This window comes from Protopterus annectens, chromosome 2.part0 (genome assembly GCF_019279795.1).
Source record: "Protopterus annectens isolate FY-2018-M chromosome 2.part0, PAN1.0, whole genome shotgun sequence".
Classification (NCBI taxonomy): Eukaryota; Metazoa; Chordata; order Ceratodontiformes; family Protopteridae; genus Protopterus; species Protopterus annectens.
Window position 1 is genome coordinate 70,103,041 of NC_056728.1, and position 17,310 is coordinate 70,120,350.

General features: G+C 41.0%; 1 protein-coding gene across 1 annotated transcript in view; it reads left to right on the top strand.

Moving 5' to 3' along the window:
- PCNT (pericentrin) overlaps nucleotides 1–17,310 on the top strand; it is a gene marked incomplete in the record, with an annotated part of 2,997,294 nt that overhangs the window by 1,286,112 nt on the left and 1,693,872 nt on the right. Inside the window, 1 exon segment of the mRNA XM_044060288.1 lies at nucleotides 13,310–13,474. Within this exon segment, the coding sequence (XP_043916223.1) occupies nucleotides 13,310–13,474 (165 nt within the window).

A 17,310-nucleotide genomic window follows, 5' to 3' on the forward strand; every position in this document is an offset into this window, starting at 1 on the left:
CTCAGGAGTGGGGAACTCCGGAGGTGGATCTCTCTACTTCACACCTTAACCACCAGCTAAGAAAATTCTGTACCAGGGAGTATCACCACCTTGTGTGAAAGGTGGATGTTTTTACCTTCCACTGGAACTCCCTCTTTGTGTACGCATGTACGATAAGAGAGAAGTGACCAAAGGCCATCCTCATTACTCCAGATTGTCCCAGACAGCATTGGTACCCCTTGCTGGCACAGCCTGACATCACAGCCTCCTAGGCAGCTTCCCATGAATTCAGACCCCTTGACTTGAGGGGGGGGGGTGCTGCACCCAGACTTGCAGACTCTCAGCAAGGCTAATACTCTAAAAGCGAACAAGGGGCCCATGTTAAGCAAACAGGTCCGTGACATTATCACAGAGGCCAGAAGGCCCAGCACCAGAAAATCTTATGCAGGGAAATGGAAAAGATTCTCCTCCTGGAGCCAGTCCAGAGGGGGCAGTACCTGACAACCTTCCGTTCCTCTTATCCTGGACTATCTAGTGGAGTTGCTCAATAGTGGCCTCTCCTTCTCTTCTATTAAAATCCATGCCTCAGCCATTTCAGCTCATTTTGATACAGATCAGCCCCTGTTCTCACATCCTTTGATTAAACATTTCCTCAGATGGGCTTCTAATATCAGACCTCACAGAAGGCCATCCACACCAGCCTGGGACCTGAATTATGTTCTGGAAAAAACTAACCTTACCACTCCTCGAACCTGCTGGTTCAGCAGAACTGAAATACCTCTCCTGGAAGACTGCTTTCCTACTAGCTATCACCTCAGCCAGAAGGGTTTCAGAACTTCAGGCACTGATGGCCATTGAGCCCTTCATCATATTCCATGCAGACAGGGTCTCCCTGAGGACTAACCCCTCCTTTATGCCCAAGGTGGTATCTAATGTGACTCTCAACCAGGCCATTCATCTACCCACCTTCTTCCCTAACCCTCAAATCAAGGGGATAAAAATTCTGCACTCACTAGAAGTGCACAGACAACTCTGACACTACTTGGACCGTACTAAACCCTTCGGGAAAACAGACCAACTTATTGTCAGCTTTGCCCCCAGGGCAGAGCGGAAGCCCATTTCCAAGCCAACCATTTCCAAATGGATATCACACTGTATCCACTTCTGCTACAGATTACATGGGAAACCACCCCTAAGTCTATTTGTACCCATTCCACTAGGGCAGCCTCCACTTCCACAGTATTCCTTAGAGGAGTTCCCACCAGGGACATCTTGGAAGCTGCCACCTGGACCTCTGTCCATAACTTTACAAAGCATTACCTCCTATCTCTTTTCTCTCAGGCTAGGGCAGGGTGTGCCTCTGCAGATGTTCTTTGTACTTCATTGTTGCAGTCATTACATTTGGGTTATCTGCCTGCAGGTAGCCCTCCTCTGGCCTGAGTATCAAAGTCTTGGATCCTTGCGTTGGATGCTGTCTCTTCTTCCATGACGTTGGGTTATCAGGGGTATAAAGCATGCAGCCGACTCCATTACATCAGTCTCTCTTGCCGTGTGGTGCCCGAAGCAGTTCACAAGTGCCGGTCGGCCAACTCCTGAAATTTCCGTTTTCGAGTTTCAGAACCGAAGTCTTCAAAAAAGCTAAATACCCCATTGGGGATCCTTTTTCTTGCTCTAAACCGATGTCAGTAAAAGTTAACAATTGTATTACCTGTGGAAAGCAAATACTGCATAAAGATTTTCATTCGTACTGCATTCCTTGCCTAGTCCCAGACCACGACGTCCCTCGCTGTCAGTTTTGTGCCTTATTCAATCCTCGCACTATTCGTCGTCTGTTCATTTTTGCATCAAACTATTTCGGTACTCGGTTTAATTATCCAGAAATGGCTTCAGTAAGCCATCCGACTACCGAAAGTCCAAAAAAAGTAAAGATAAAGACAGAGACAGACCGCATAAAGCTGCCGATGCCGTTTCCGTTAAGCTACTCACCAGTTTGCCAGTACTCAGTGAGGCACTTTCGCAGTCCCCCATACCTGCTACTTCAGATTTGCAGGCCTCTACTGAGACCCATTCGAGTCCGGTATGCAGCGAGATGCTTCTTCGACCATGGAACCTGCGGATGTCTCTATTTTGGATGGGCCCGGAGCCGCTGTGCAGGCACCAGCTTCTGAGGGTGTATTCAGGCCTACTGACTTGCATTTCAGACCGACTCCATCTTCTTCTTCAAGGCCTAAAACTCGACCCATGCCTAGAAAACTGATGTCCAAACCACTTGGTCAGGCCCATATGCCTAAAAAACAAATAAGAATGGCTGAAGACCTTACTTTAATTAGGGGAAGCCAGCCTTCTCCCTTTAAAAGATCTAGAACTGATTTTCCTTCTGATTCTTCTGATCAGGATTCTGAAATTTCTGTTTCTTCTGATTACCAGGATTTGCCCTTATCTACCTATTAGGATTCTGATGCAGAGGACTTCATTCCCTCTGCTTCCCCTCCAGAAGATTTTTTCTTTTGGTGAAACCTTGCACACTCTTAGGGAGCATTTCCGCTGGGAAAGCCAGGATTACTCTGACTCCAAAAAGAGGCTTAAGGAATTCTTATTCCTCCCACAACGCAGGCCTTTAGCTGTCCCTCCTGTCCTGGACACCTGGGTTAAGAACATAATATTCAGAGGCTATGTCTTTCCATTTTCATTTATCCCAAAATGCTATCTTTACCCCCCTGCAGAAATACCAGGCAAGCAAAAAAAAAAGATAAGATATTGCAAACCTTTGGCAAAAAAGCAATCAAGAGGTCCCACCAGACCATAGAGGGTCCACAGTTCATTTGAGATTCTGCTTTAGTTCCAAAGAAGTCAAAGGTTCTGAGATATCCTAGATCTAAGGACCCTACATAAAAAGGCACAAATCTCTGTGGTCACTCTGCACGCCATTCTCCCTGCTTACAAGGAGAATAGCTGGATGTGCTGTCACTCAATTCCTCCTAATGATCAACAAGGATTGTGCAAGTATCTATGATTCCTTCTAGGAGCCGTCATTGCCATCTCAGAGATTGCTCTGTGGTCCTGTCTTAGCCTCTGTCTTCCTCCATGGTGTCCCTACAAATACAGAGTAATACTCGCAACTCATCTACAACTCACAGGAATTCAGCTGTTCCCATGTTTGGATAATAAGCTCTTAATGTCTACAGGATGAGTCCATTCTTTCAGCAAGAGATTGGTTACTTCAACATGGGGAAAATTCATATTGGAGCCTTCCCAAGTCCTTGGTCTTTATAAGAAACTGTCTGGATCAGAAGATCATGCACTGTCAATTACTACAAGGGAGCCTTTCATCATTAAGAACTGCAGTCTCTACCCTTCTAACCTACCAGTCTCCTCCACCCTCTGACATCTTAAACGTCCTCCTCTTACTTATGGCAGCATCTATGCTAATACTTAATTCATGATTTTTCATTAGGGTTCTGTTGTGGACTCTGAGCATGTAATAATGTTAGCTAATGGATGCAATGAACTCTCAGGGTTGTCTGTCCTTGGTCTGCAGAAAATATTTAGTACAGTGGATGGAGTCTGCTGTAGTCCCACTGGGGAAGACCTCTTAACTCTGCCGCTTTCCAAGGCTACATTGATCAATGATGCCTCCTCTCTGGTCTTGGGATATTTCAGGCAGACAGTAATACAAAGTACCTGAACCAATCTAGAGTTAAACCTTCAAGTAAGTGTCCTGGAGATGAGGGCAGTCCTCCTAACATTGCAGGCCTTCCAGGGCTGCTTTCCATAGTGTTTTTTTTTTTTTCTGTACTCTCAAGCATCAGGTAGACAGTCTGATCTGTAATAGGTAAGGGCAACTTTTCTTGTATCAGTGCACATTTCGGGTTACCACCAACTACTTTGCAGACAGGCTCAGCAGTGTCCAATTTGATTCCTCATGAGTAGTAATCAGTAGAACAGGATTTTGCAACTGAAGCCAGCCTTGCTGTGAACTGTTTTGCATACTGTACCAATACCATAGCAGTATTGGTACAGTATGCAAAACAGTTCACAGCAAGGCTGGCTTCAGTTGCAAAATCCTGTTCTACTGATGGGACTACTCATTAGAAATCAGACTGGACACTGCTGAGCCTGTCTACAAAGTAGCTGGTGGTAGTAGTAGTGCACTGCGGTGGTGGTGCTGCGGTAGCGTTGTCACCTCACAGTAAGACATTGTCCTGTTCGATTCTCAGCTAAAGCATCTTCTGTGTGGAGACATGCGTGAATGGGCATACCTTCAATGAAGGTTGTGCATCAGAGCTGGCAACTCGGTGTGTAAAAATCTACTGCCAATCATTAGCTGACCGGAGTTCCGCTGTGGCGACCCCTAAACGGGAAAAGCCGAAAGAAACCACAACCAATACCATAGCAGCAACTACTTTAGTCTTATTCCTCTGCAGAAACAGTCACCAAGGAATGCTTTAGCCTGTCAGTGGCCACCCATACTTTTCTGTGCTTTTCCCTTTTTTTCCTCAATGATGAAATTCCCCCACAAATCATCTCTGTACAAGGCCTCCATAAGTCTCATAAGCCTGTCTTTGGCCAGGCAGATTTGATTCCCCTTAGTATAGCATCATCTCAAAAAGCAGCCATGACTTCTGGACCTGCAAACAGATCTCCTTTGCCACCGACCTTGTTGGCATTACCTGGACATTCACTCCTTTAAAGTTAACCTCATGGTTTCTCCATTTCCACTGATGGCCAGAGTTCTTTATTCCAAAAGAATCGTTCAAATTATTTCAACCTTCACAGAGAGAATCTATGCAAACTCTGCAAGAGCAGATGGAACAAGTTTTTTAATATGGGCTTCTCAGGCCTTACATCCCTTTTAGTTTTACACTTCGCTCATCTGTTTGAATCTGGCTGCAGTTATTCTACCTTTATGGTCCAGTTAACCACCATTTCTAATTTGCACAAAGGTTTTCTGTCATTGTCTTTGTCTTTGAAAGTCTGTAAAGCATTTCAAAGGCACCTTTCTTCATTCTCCCTCACCGTTAAAGACCCCGCTCCCTTGTGGGACCTAAACATTGTGCTGAAGGCATTGACACACCACCCATTCGAGCAAGCCTCTACTGACATTATTTTATTTTTTTTTTTTTTTATAACTTGGAAGACCTTGTTTGTGATCATTGTTTCTGCTAGAAAGATATCAGAGTTGCATATTCTGACCTACTCACCTCCATATTTGATCTTTCATGTAAAGAATCCATGTCAGAGGAAATTTGTCCTTTATACCCAAGGTTGCATCAGTGTTCTCTTAATTGTACCACTACTCCCAACAAAAGAGTGCATTTGATCCATACTTTGGATGTTCACAGACATTTCGTTTGTACTTACACTAAGTAAAAACTCTCAGAAAGGATGTTTAGTTGTTTTTCGTATCCTTTCTTTAAGTTGGGTCATAAGGTTTCCAAAATAACTTTGTCCATATGATTTTCAAACTAATGTTAGTATACCAATCCAAAACCCAAAGCCATACTGGCAAAACTGAAGGCTCATTCCATCAGGCCCATGGCAACCTCCACAGCTGCCTCCCAAGAATTCTTAAGTCAGTGATATTATTTCAGCAGCAGCTTAGATTGTTACACACATTTTCTGAACACTATAAACTGTACACAATCTCCTGATTTAGATCACTTTTGGGGCCATCATTCTCAATGTCATCCTGTCATGTTTCCACCTAGGTAATCAAGTAATTGGGAGTTTGTCCCATAATTTGAAATGGTCAGATGAGGTAATATAAAATGCAGAAGTTCTGGACTTAGTGCACTGGATCTTTTTTTTCCTTGTCTATTCACCAAATTGTCACCTTTCTTTTCTCTGGAGAGACCTAGTAGATACTTTGAAACCTGATATTTTATAACGGCCATCTTCATACTGTCTTGGTCTTCTCTGTGAAGATTAGGCTGTAAACTCAGTCTGTGGAAGCATAAAGAACAGATGATGGGAGGAGGGAAGGAGCTTGAGTGCTTGGTAAAGTGATCTATTGCTGAATCATATTCTCCTAAAAGTAAATAGCCCATAATTCAAACTGTATGGACTAAGGATAATAAAGATCCAGTGTTTATAGTAAGTACATTAAACACTGCCACAAAAACAGAAGTTAAAGTTAAGAAAGGATGGCTCCAGCATGGAATGCTAGACATACACAGTAAACACAAAGTAAAAAACCTGTACGCTATGCCAAAGTCCCGGTAAGCTTCAAAGCACAAACAACTCCAAATGAAAAGCAACAGGACACTGCTGTGTTGATAAAATGTAGATAAAATGTAATCCAACATAGACAGATAAAACACCAGGTAAGCGCTTTCGGGTTACACCCTTCATCAGACAAAGATACATTCTTCAAACAACATTTTTAAAAAGACGAGACAACCAATAGCATCTAGTGAAAAACCCGCCTATTTTGGAGGGTGGATTTAACTGGAATGACATCATTTAATCCTGGTATCCTGTGTGCCATAAACTCTATGATCCATCTTGATTCAGCCAAAGCTGTCTGATGTTTTACATCCCCCTATTGTTTGGTTTGATGTTAACAATGGCCCTAAATTTGAAGCTATGTGTAGGGTTGCCACTGATATGCCTGTATAAGGCATTACTTGGGTCACTATTCCTGATGCTACTCAAGTGCTGCAAGATTCTAACCTTAAACATATTGTTGGTCATTCCTACATAAAAACAAGGACATTCACCACATTCAGCTAAGTACACTATGTTCATGGTCCTACATGTGGCCCTCCCTTTTAAATGAAACACCTTAGTTACTGGATGTATAAATGTGGTTTCTTTATTAATATGACTACAGGCCTTACATATCCCACAGAGAAATGTTCCTGCAGTGAACTTCAGAGATCCACCTTGACCACTCTTTTCCTTACACAATAGATCTTTAAGATTCCTATTTCTCCTATATCGGAATCTGGGACTATTGTCAACAATGTCCCTTAGTCCAATATCACTGGTTAAAATATTCCGATTGTTTTGTACAATCCTATTGATATCTTTTATATTGCTGCCATATGTGAACATCAGTTTGGGACCCATTTGCACGCATGCATTATTATCAATTGACGATTCCCCTCCATATGTTCTCTTTAACCAGGGCTTATATCTAGTCCGTCTTAATTTAACACGATCATCAATAACACAATGTACCAGTCTTTCATTGTAGCCTCTATCCTTAAAACATTTGTCTAGTTTATCCAACTCTTCAAATTGTGTATCCATAGCACTCACCCTGGATATATGGCTGACCTGCCCCTTTACAATATTTGAAAAAATATGGGTGCATGCTGTCGAGACAGCAAAGTGTTTTGCCAACACTCTTTCCTATACAAACTAGAAACAAAACCTTCCTGTGTCTGTTCTACACAAACATCCAAAAACTCTATCAGCAGGATGTTGTGGCAGTAAATTTCAAGAATGTGGTGGTGGAGTGGATGTAGGAAAGCGGTCAAATGAATTACAGTCTCCATTCCATAAAATAAAAATATCGTCCACAAAACGGGCATACATACTTATGTAGCCCTTCCATACTTCGTTATCCAAAATTGTGGAGGATTCCCAATTGGAGAGAACCAGATTGGCATAGGTGTTGGCACAGGGGGTGCCCATGGCTACCCCCTGTGCTTGTCTGTATATCGAGCCTGCTCCTATATAAACATTATTTTCCAAGACAAGTGTCAGCAAATCCTTCACTAACTCAATTTTATGTGAATCCACATCTTGCTTTGCAAGAAGCTCACCCACTGCTGTTGTACCATAATCATTCGGGATGACAGTGAATAAACTGTTAACATCCAATGTAATCATTAACAGTCCATCCATTCCATTGGGTCTAACTATACCCCCCAGAATCCTCAGAAAATGTCTTGTATCCACTAGTATGTTATCTATCCGTTCCATATATGGTTTAAGAGTGGCTTCCAACCATATCGATGTATTCTCAGTGACCCAACCCCTGCCAGACACTATAGGTCGCAGTGGGTTACTAGATTTGTATTTTAGGCAAAGCCTTGAATACTGGTGTGACTGGTTTGTCCACCGTAAAACTCATGTATGTCAGGTGTGATCCTCATATCATTCAATAAAGACCCTAAGCGCTGGTGCACCTTATCAATGACCAATCTAACACCTAGAGTTAATCTCCAAATAAGTGTCATCTGTTAACATGTTTTTACTTTCTCATTATACCATGCAGTGTCTAAAACAACCACTGCACCTCCTTGTCAGCCCCTTTAATAGTTAGGTCTTTGTTATTCATCAAACATTGTAAAGCCATTTTCTGTGGTATAGCTAGATTATAATATCTGGTAAAATTACCATCTGAAAAGTATTTAATTAAATCCCTCTCACAACCATTCATAAAAAGATTCAGTGTGGGTGTAAAAGGTGGCACAAAGCTGCTCGTTTTTTTAGGAAAAGCAACATTATTTTCAGTATTACCAAACATTACCTTCAACGTGACATTGCGACAAAACAACATCAAGTCCATAATAATTTCATTGTATGAACAAACCCTACTGGGTACAAAGGTGAAGCCTTTGTTCAGTACTGTCAATTCATCTCTATTTAGCGTATGAGAAGATAAGTTGTAAACAATACCAGTACTGAGATGAGTAGTCAATAGAGAATCTTTCTTCTCTTAGATTCTCTATTGACTGCTCATCTCAGTACTGGTATTGTTTACAACTTATCTTCTCATACGCTAAATAGAGATGAATTGACAGTACTGAACAAAGGCTTCACCTTTGTACCCAGTAGGGTTTGTTCATACAATGAAATTATTATGGACTTGATGTTGTTTTGTCGCAATGTCACGTTGAAGGTAATGTTTGGTAATACTGAAAATAATGTTGCTTTTCCTAAAAAAACGAGCAGCTTTGTGCCACCTTTTACACCCACACTGAATCTTTTTATGAATGGTTGTGAGAGGGATTTAATTAAATACTTTTCAGATGGTAATTTTACCAGATATTATAATCTAGCTATACCACAGAAAATGGCTTTACAATGTTTGATGAATAACAAAGACCTAACTATTAAAGGGGCTGACAAGGGAGGTGCAGTGGTTGTTTTAGACACTGCATGGTATAATGAGAAAGTAAAAAACATGTTAACAGATGACACTTATTTGGAGATTAATCCCCTAGGTGTTAGATTGGTCATTGATAAGGTGCACCAGCGTTAGGGTCTTTATTGAATGATATGAGGATCACACCTGACATACATGAGTTTTACGGTGGACAAACCAGTCACACCAGTATTCAAGGCTTTGCCTAAAATACACAATCAGTAACCCACCCCTGCGACCTATAGTGTCTGGCAGGGGTTGGCCACTGAGAATATATCGATATGGTTGGAAGCCACTTAAACCATATATGGAATGGATAGATAACATACTAGTGGATACAGGACATTTTCTGAGGATTCTGGGTGTATAGTTAGACCCAATGGAATGAATGGACTGTTAATGATTACATTGGATGTTAACAGTTTATTCACTGTCATCCCGAATTATTATGGTACAACAGCAGTGGTGAGCTTTGCAGAGCAAGATGTGGATTCACATAAAATTGAGTTAGTGAAGGATTTGCTGACACTTGTCTTGGAAAATAATGTGTTTATAGGAGCAGGCTCGATATGAAGCACAGGGTAGCCATGGGCACCCCTGTGCCAACACCTATGCCAATCTGGTTCTTCCAATTGGGAATCCTCCACAATTTTGGATAACGTATGGAAGGGCTACATAAGTATGTATGCCCGCTTTGTGGACGATATTTTTATTTTATGGAATGGAGACTGTAATTCATTTGACCGCTTTCTTCCTACATCCACTCCACCACCACATTCTTGAATTTACTGCCACAACATCCTATACTGATAGAGTTTTTGGATGTTTGTGTAGAACAGACGAGGAAGGTTTTGTTTCTAGTTTGTATAGGAAAGAGTGTTGGCAAACACTTTGCTGTCCACGACAGCATGCACCCGACATATTTTCCAAATATTGTAAAGGGCAGGTCAGCCGATATCCAGGGTGAGTGCTATGGATACACAATTTGATGAAGAGTTGGATAAACTAGACAAATGTTTTAAGGATAGAGGCTACAATGAAAGACTGGTACATTGTGTTATTGATGATAGTGTTAAATTAAGACGGACTAGATATAAGCCCTGGTTAAAGAGAACATATGGAGGGGAATCAAATTGATAATAATGCATGCAAATGGGTCCCAAACTGATGTTCACATATGGCAGCAATATAAAAGACATCAATAGGATTGTACAAAACAATTGGAATATTTTAACCAGTGATATTGGACTAAGGGACATTGTTGACAATAGTCCCAGATTCATATAGGAGAAATAGGAATCTTAAAGATCTATTGTGTAAGGAAAAGATGAGTGGTCAAGGTGGATCTCTGAAGTTCACTGCAGGACATTTCCTGTGGATATGTAAGGCCTGTAGTCATATTAATAAAGAAACCACATTTATACATCCAGTAACTAAGAAGGTGTTTCATTTAAAAGGGAGGGCCACATGTAGGACCATGAACATAGTGTACTTAGCTGAATGTGTTGAATGTCCTTGTTTTTATGTAGGAATGACCAACAATATGTTTAAGGTTAGAATCTTGCAGCACCTGAGTAGCATCAGGAATAGTGACCCAAGTAATGCCTTATACAGGCATATCAGTGGCAACCCTACACATAGCTTCAAATTTAGGGCCATTGTTAACATCAAACCAAACAATAGGGGGGGGGGGGGTGATGTAAAACATCAGACAGCTTTGGCTGAATCAAGATGGATCATAGAGTTTATGGCACACGGGATACCAGGATTAAATGATGTCATTCCAGTTAAACCCACCCTCCAAAATAGGCGGGTTTTTCACTAGATGCTATCGGTTGTCTCATCTTTTTAAAAATGTTGTTTGAAGAATGTATCTTTGTCTGATGAAGGGTGTAACCCGAAAGCGCTTACCTGGTGTTTTATCTGTCTATGTTGGATTAAATTTTACATATACAGTAACACAGGAGTCTGTAACAATAAAATTTAGTTAAAAAACACATTTTATTCTGTGAAAACAAAAACAATCCATTAAGTGCTTCATCTCAATGGACTTCTACAGACTGTGAGTAGTAACAACCCTAGTCAGCATATGCAGTAAAACGTGATTAAAAAAATAGTGTGACTTTTTTCAGTAAACTAGTGCCCTTCTTTAAAAAAAAAAAAAAAAACTTGCCATTTTCCATTTTATTCAAACCGGAGAAATGGCAGTCATCTACTTTTAACTGCCAGCAATGTTCCCTCCAATCTACCAATTCTTCAGTAGCAGTTTTCCCATAAACTAATATTTTTTCAAGCACTGCAAATTTGAATAAAGCATCCTTGGATTCTAATGAATGTTTGCACAAAATATTTTTATTAGTCGCACTCACTGTATACATATTTTCATAGACATCCATGTTTTGCAGCCTACAAGCTGTGTGGCCAGTATAAATTGTAGTACATTTATCACTTTATTAAAGTACAGGAAAATAAACCAGGTATATAATGTTTCTTTCACCATCATTGTATCTACTCCTGCATATAAACATTAACATTACTTGTAATAACTGCACTTGTTACCACTTTACTAGCTGTGATTTGAAGAGTTTCTCTAACAAATCTTTGTGTTCTCTGTCCTGTGCAGATTGTAGCCTTGCAGAAATCACTTTATCCAAGGAGGGACAGTTGCATTATTTTCCAATTCAACCTGACACATTTGATAGCATATCCATTGATTTTGTCAATTTCATAGGCATCACCTTATCACTACATTTTATCTATGTAACAATACCTTTACTGCCTGACAGCAAGCTTACAGTCTTAAAGGTGTCTGATTTACCTTTTTTCACTAGATCAAGAACTTCATTAATTGAGGACAGTGGGTAACCTCTTGCATAAAACTTTTTTAAACTTCAGTCTCCTTGAAAAAAGTTTTATGTAGTTATGTCATACCTGGTTCTGATAATGACATTTCTGAAGATAGGAGAGCATCTCCATCTGTCTTTACCTGCTGGATGACTTCCTGATTCAGCTTCAGTCTGAAGAGGTACTGCAGGGAAATGAAAATTCACCATTTACCATCTCATTACTCTGGGTGGTTCACTGCATATATTCAAGTCTAATCATTCAGTCCGCCAGCATATAGAAGGTTTTCCTAGGAGACACCTCAGATATTTATATTCCAAGACCACCCTGTCACTTCATGAGTTGAGTTCCCTGGAGGAATATTTTTCTCTGACAATCCCAGTGGACAATTGCATCAGCAAGAGCTCTTCTCCGGACCATTTGTTACATGGCTTCCACTATAGCCCTGTTGGCCAGACTACACTTGAGGAAAAACAGTGGTATGTAAGTAATCTATGTGGTAATCCTCTTTAGCACAATATTGTATATTCTTTGTTCAAGTAGTCAGTTTAGGAAAAAAAACATTGCATGCCTTTTTTTAGTCAAGGAACAAATTACATGCTGATCACTCATTTAGTTAATACACAGATGATAGTTATTTGCATTTAATGACTAGTACTGATAAAAGGAATATGTACTGCTTTCTACAGGATGTATGCATAGAGGAGAATACTGAATGCGTGAAGACATGCATATAATTCAGTAAGTTACTATGTGATACCTACTGGCGGAGAGCACAAAAGTAAGCCCCATCGTGTGGTAAGACCATGAGTACATTTTGGATAAGTGGACCAATAACGTGTTTCTTAGAAGTTAGCTGAAATCTGAACACTTGCGTTAATTTATAGCTCTGTACATGTCCAGTACTAGACAGATGCAGTGTGTTACAGAAGAGAACGATGGAATATTACTTTGACAGACTTGCATTTGTTGTAGGAGTGTGTTGATATTCATGAGTTAAATATAACATGCGTTACATGATTTGAGTACAAAAAAAACATTCCTAGCTGTGTTGTAAGCACACAAAAAATAAGAAATAACTCTGCTGAAGACGTACGTGTGTGTGTGTGCGCGCGTGTGCATGTGTATATATATATATATATATATATATATATATATATATATATATATATACACACGTGTGTGTATATGTATATATATATATATATATATATACACACACACACACACACACACACAAGCGAGTGTGTGTGTATTTAACCTATATGAGTGAAATAATTTATTGTTTATGTTCCTAGCTTGATTGTAAATTGTGTTCTGCAGTTTTAGACGTAAAGGTTGTGTTCCCCCCAGATGGTGATGTTACTAAATACTTGTACTTTCCAGCTGTATGCTTCTGCCTCTGAGTGCGAGATAGTAGCTATGCGCAAGGAACTGCTGGCACAATATGAAGAGGAAAAGCATCAACAGCAGCTGCGGTTCCAGGAGGAGATAGAATTGTTGAAGTGCCAAAGCGAGGTGTTACTGGAACATCAGATAAACCAGTTAAAGGTAATGAACCTTATATTCCTGGCTTTGTACACTATACTGGATTTGAAATACTGTAGGCTGCAGTAAAAAGTGTCTCTATGGTACAATTAGGGAAAATGATCTAAGGCAAGCTAGTTAGGTCCAAATATACCTTATTTGCTCTCTGTCTATTCTGTTACTACATTATTCTGATGAATAAAGTGAGGTACATAGTGATTCACGCATGCTTATAGTTGTGCTATACAGTTAATATACTACATTTTGCCCTGTTGTAAAGCTTTTTTTTACTGTTTCACTGCATTTTTGTACTATTTTATACTGTTTTAATTGTATTTTTCGTTGCTAGATAGTGTTCCATTACTGTAATTGCATTTGTATTGAATTACTCAACTCTAAACTTTTTCATACTGAGAGTTATATTTTCTGTTTGTGAGTGCTTTATATGTGCTTTTCTGTGCATTTTGTTGTGAGGTTTCTGTGTTCTAGCCAGGCAGCATAATCTGGGTAGAGGCCTGCTGTTATTCAGACCTAGTTGTTTTGCTTGTTGAGTTTGTTGTGTTTCTGGCAGCCATCGTCTGCTGGTAGTGTCGTGTCTTCACTGTTAGAGTAACAGGGTTGCCTGACCTTCTCTAGCACAAGTGATTGGTTGAGAGAGCAGAGGCTAGCAGGATTGGGTAGTAATTCGAGCCTCTAGATTCTTCCATCTTTTCTAGTATTTATACCCTGTGTTCGCAGGGTGTTGCATTTGTTTGCTCATTGAGCACTGTCACTGCTATGTTTTAACCCATTGCAAGGTATCTCAGTTGCGTTTGTTTCCCTTAACAGCACTCCTTTATAACTGATGCCCTGCCTTGCAACTAGGGTTACCACCTGTCCCACTTTGAGGGACAGTCCCTCTTTGGGCAGTTGTGTCCTGACAAAAAATATTAAAAAGGGCAAATGTCCTGAGATTGTAGGACATAATTATGTCCCATATTTTATGTAATAGTTGCATAAAATAGTTATTTTTGTATCTAAAATACCTAAATGTTACAAGAAACATAATAAGCAACTAAACTGCTACAAGAATAAGCTTTTATTTAGGAAAAAAAGTTAAGTTCTATCCTTTGTACTGACTGTGGGTATGTGTCGGCCTGTAATATCTGATGTGTCCCACTTTGGCCATTTGAAAAGGTGGCAACCCTACTTGCAGCTATTGTAATTTTATCCAGCCCTGCTCACACCTATAAGTACTCTGTTCTGATAGGAACCACTCTACTATCCTTTACCTCTCTTCCACGTATTATGACAACCATGGACAGACAATTTCCTGTGGTTTCTTCTGCTAGTCTTGTTGATATGGGCATCCTGAGATAGTGTAGCAACTGCCTCATGTACACTGACAGCCCTCTTCTTCTACCACCTAGGAGCATAATATGTGAGAGATACAATTACATTAAGAATCTAGAATCCTTGTTGTCTCAATCACAAGGCAGTACATCTGGCACTGAGAAGGTTGTCTGCACAAGCACCACACCTCAAACACCACCTACACCTGTGTAGTACATTCCTGCATATGTGGATGTTCTCAAGAAAAACATATCTAAACAAAAGAGACTTCCAAGGCAAAAGCACACACACATCAAAACTCACTGCACCAAGCACCACACATAGTACACATGCCTGTGTCTCACAGCCTCTAAGGCCCAGCCACAAACCCAACATACTAGTCATAGGAGACTCTGTCGTGAGACACACAGATGTGCCCCTCACCAGGCTAGACAAGGGGAAAGTCACTGTAAGTTGCTTGTCAAGTGGTAGAATCCACCATATCACTCGCACGCTCCTGTCTCTCAACAACAGGTGCTGTTATGACTCTTGTCTTAGTCCATGTTGGTGTGAATGACTTGAGACGTACCTCTCTGGACTATATGAAGAGAGATATGATTGAGCTCACTGAATGTGTCCCAGGCAGGTAGGTCCCTAGCCTTAAGCAGCATCCTACTGTCACCCAGAATGATGCCTCAGTACAAACAGAAAATGATTGACTTTAACAATTGGCTTAGTTTCTGGTGTCATTCCAAGGGGATCCAGTACCTGACAGCCTTGGAGGACATGTTTGACAGACCATAATGCTTTGCCAGAGATGACGTTCATCTGTCTCCCCTGGGCTTCAGGCTTTTGGCAAAGGCTCTTGCCTCCCACATAGTGCCTTTTTCAGGTAAAGTCATGAGGACAAAATTACCAACATGAAAAATTCTTGTAAACACAATTTGAAGGTCATGCTGTTAACCGCTAGGAGTTTTAACATGAAACAGCATTCATTGCAAGCGTTCTTCACCCTGGAAGATGCTGACATTTGTGCAGTCACTGAAACCTGGTTCAAAGCTGTGGAGAGCACCCCAGCTTTACCAGGTTACTTGTTCTACCATACTTTCATATCCCAAACAGAGGGCTGCAAAGCCAAAGGAGGTAGAGTTTCAACATTTATCAAGGACATACACACCTCCAGGCTGGTTAAATAGTATGACGCACAGGAGACACTCCAGGTGCAGTTAACTATTGAAAAAACACCTATTCAAATCATAGCTAGCTACAGACCCCCAGCTATGACTCAGGAGGCCCATTCCACCTATCTGGACTTGAATCCATCAAGATTCAGCCATCCACCCTGATCCTGGGTGACTTTAACTACCCAACCATAGAGTGGAAGCTCAAACACGAATGCCTAGAGACTCCTTGACTTCGTCAATGCCACTGCTTTGGATCATTTGTTGACACACCCAAAAGAGGTGAAAATATCCTGGATCTGGTACTAACCAACATGAGTAGCCACTGTAGCACCGTTAGTGTCATCCTCCCTGGTAAGATCTGAACATAAGGCAATCACTTTCGAAGTCACCTTCTCCCCTGACCCCCCCCCACCACCAGGTTCGAACAAAAAAACATTTCCAAAGCTGACAACAACCTCCTGAGAGCAAGTATAAGCAGCTTCACAGCCACTATCCCTTCAGTTGAATCAAGCACTGATGTCCAAGCCTACACCAAAAATACTATATGAGCACCTATATAGCTGTATGGACTCAGCAATGCCTGACAAGACCAAATCATCTTTCTCAAGGAAGAGTAAACCTGTCTGGTGGACAGCAGCAATAAATAGGCTCTATAACAAAAGGAAAAAATTGCTGTCCAGGACCAAGAAGGAGCAGGTGCAAAGTTGAAAGCAATCTCTCCTTTGTCTGAACAAGCAAATAAGGTCACTGGTAAAATCCTCTAAGGCTATATTCGAGTCCATATTGGCGACATCCACTAAGGACAATTGCAAACCCTTCTTCGCATACATCCACAATCTCAAAAGTAACTCCCAAATCTGCTCTGAATTGATGGTGAAGAATACCACATACAAAAATGCCATCAATATAGCCATCCTGCTGGCAGACAAATTCAGTGAAAACTTCACCCCCCTGTCCCCACAGTTAGTAAACCAGGACATCACCAGGGAGCAGGTTCTCTCAAAGGCAAAAAATACAGCCTCCATGGGACCTGGCAACATCCCTGGCTGTGTCCTACATGAACTCTGGCAAGAGCTCTCTGCACCACTAGGCACCCTATTCAACCAAAGCCTGTGCACCGGCTTCATCCCAGCAAAATGGAGGACAGCCACTGTCATCCCTCAGCACAAAGGTGGAGTGTCCACTGACCCAGGTATTTATAGGCCAGCCAGCCTAACTAGCCTGATCTACAAGGCCATGGAATGCATTATCGTGGACCTTATAAACAAGGACTTTGGCAACCTCCAAACGCTTGATCCCACACAGTTTGGTTTTGTCAAAGGGAAATCATGCTTGTTAAACTTGGTCGCCTTCTTCGAATCAGTT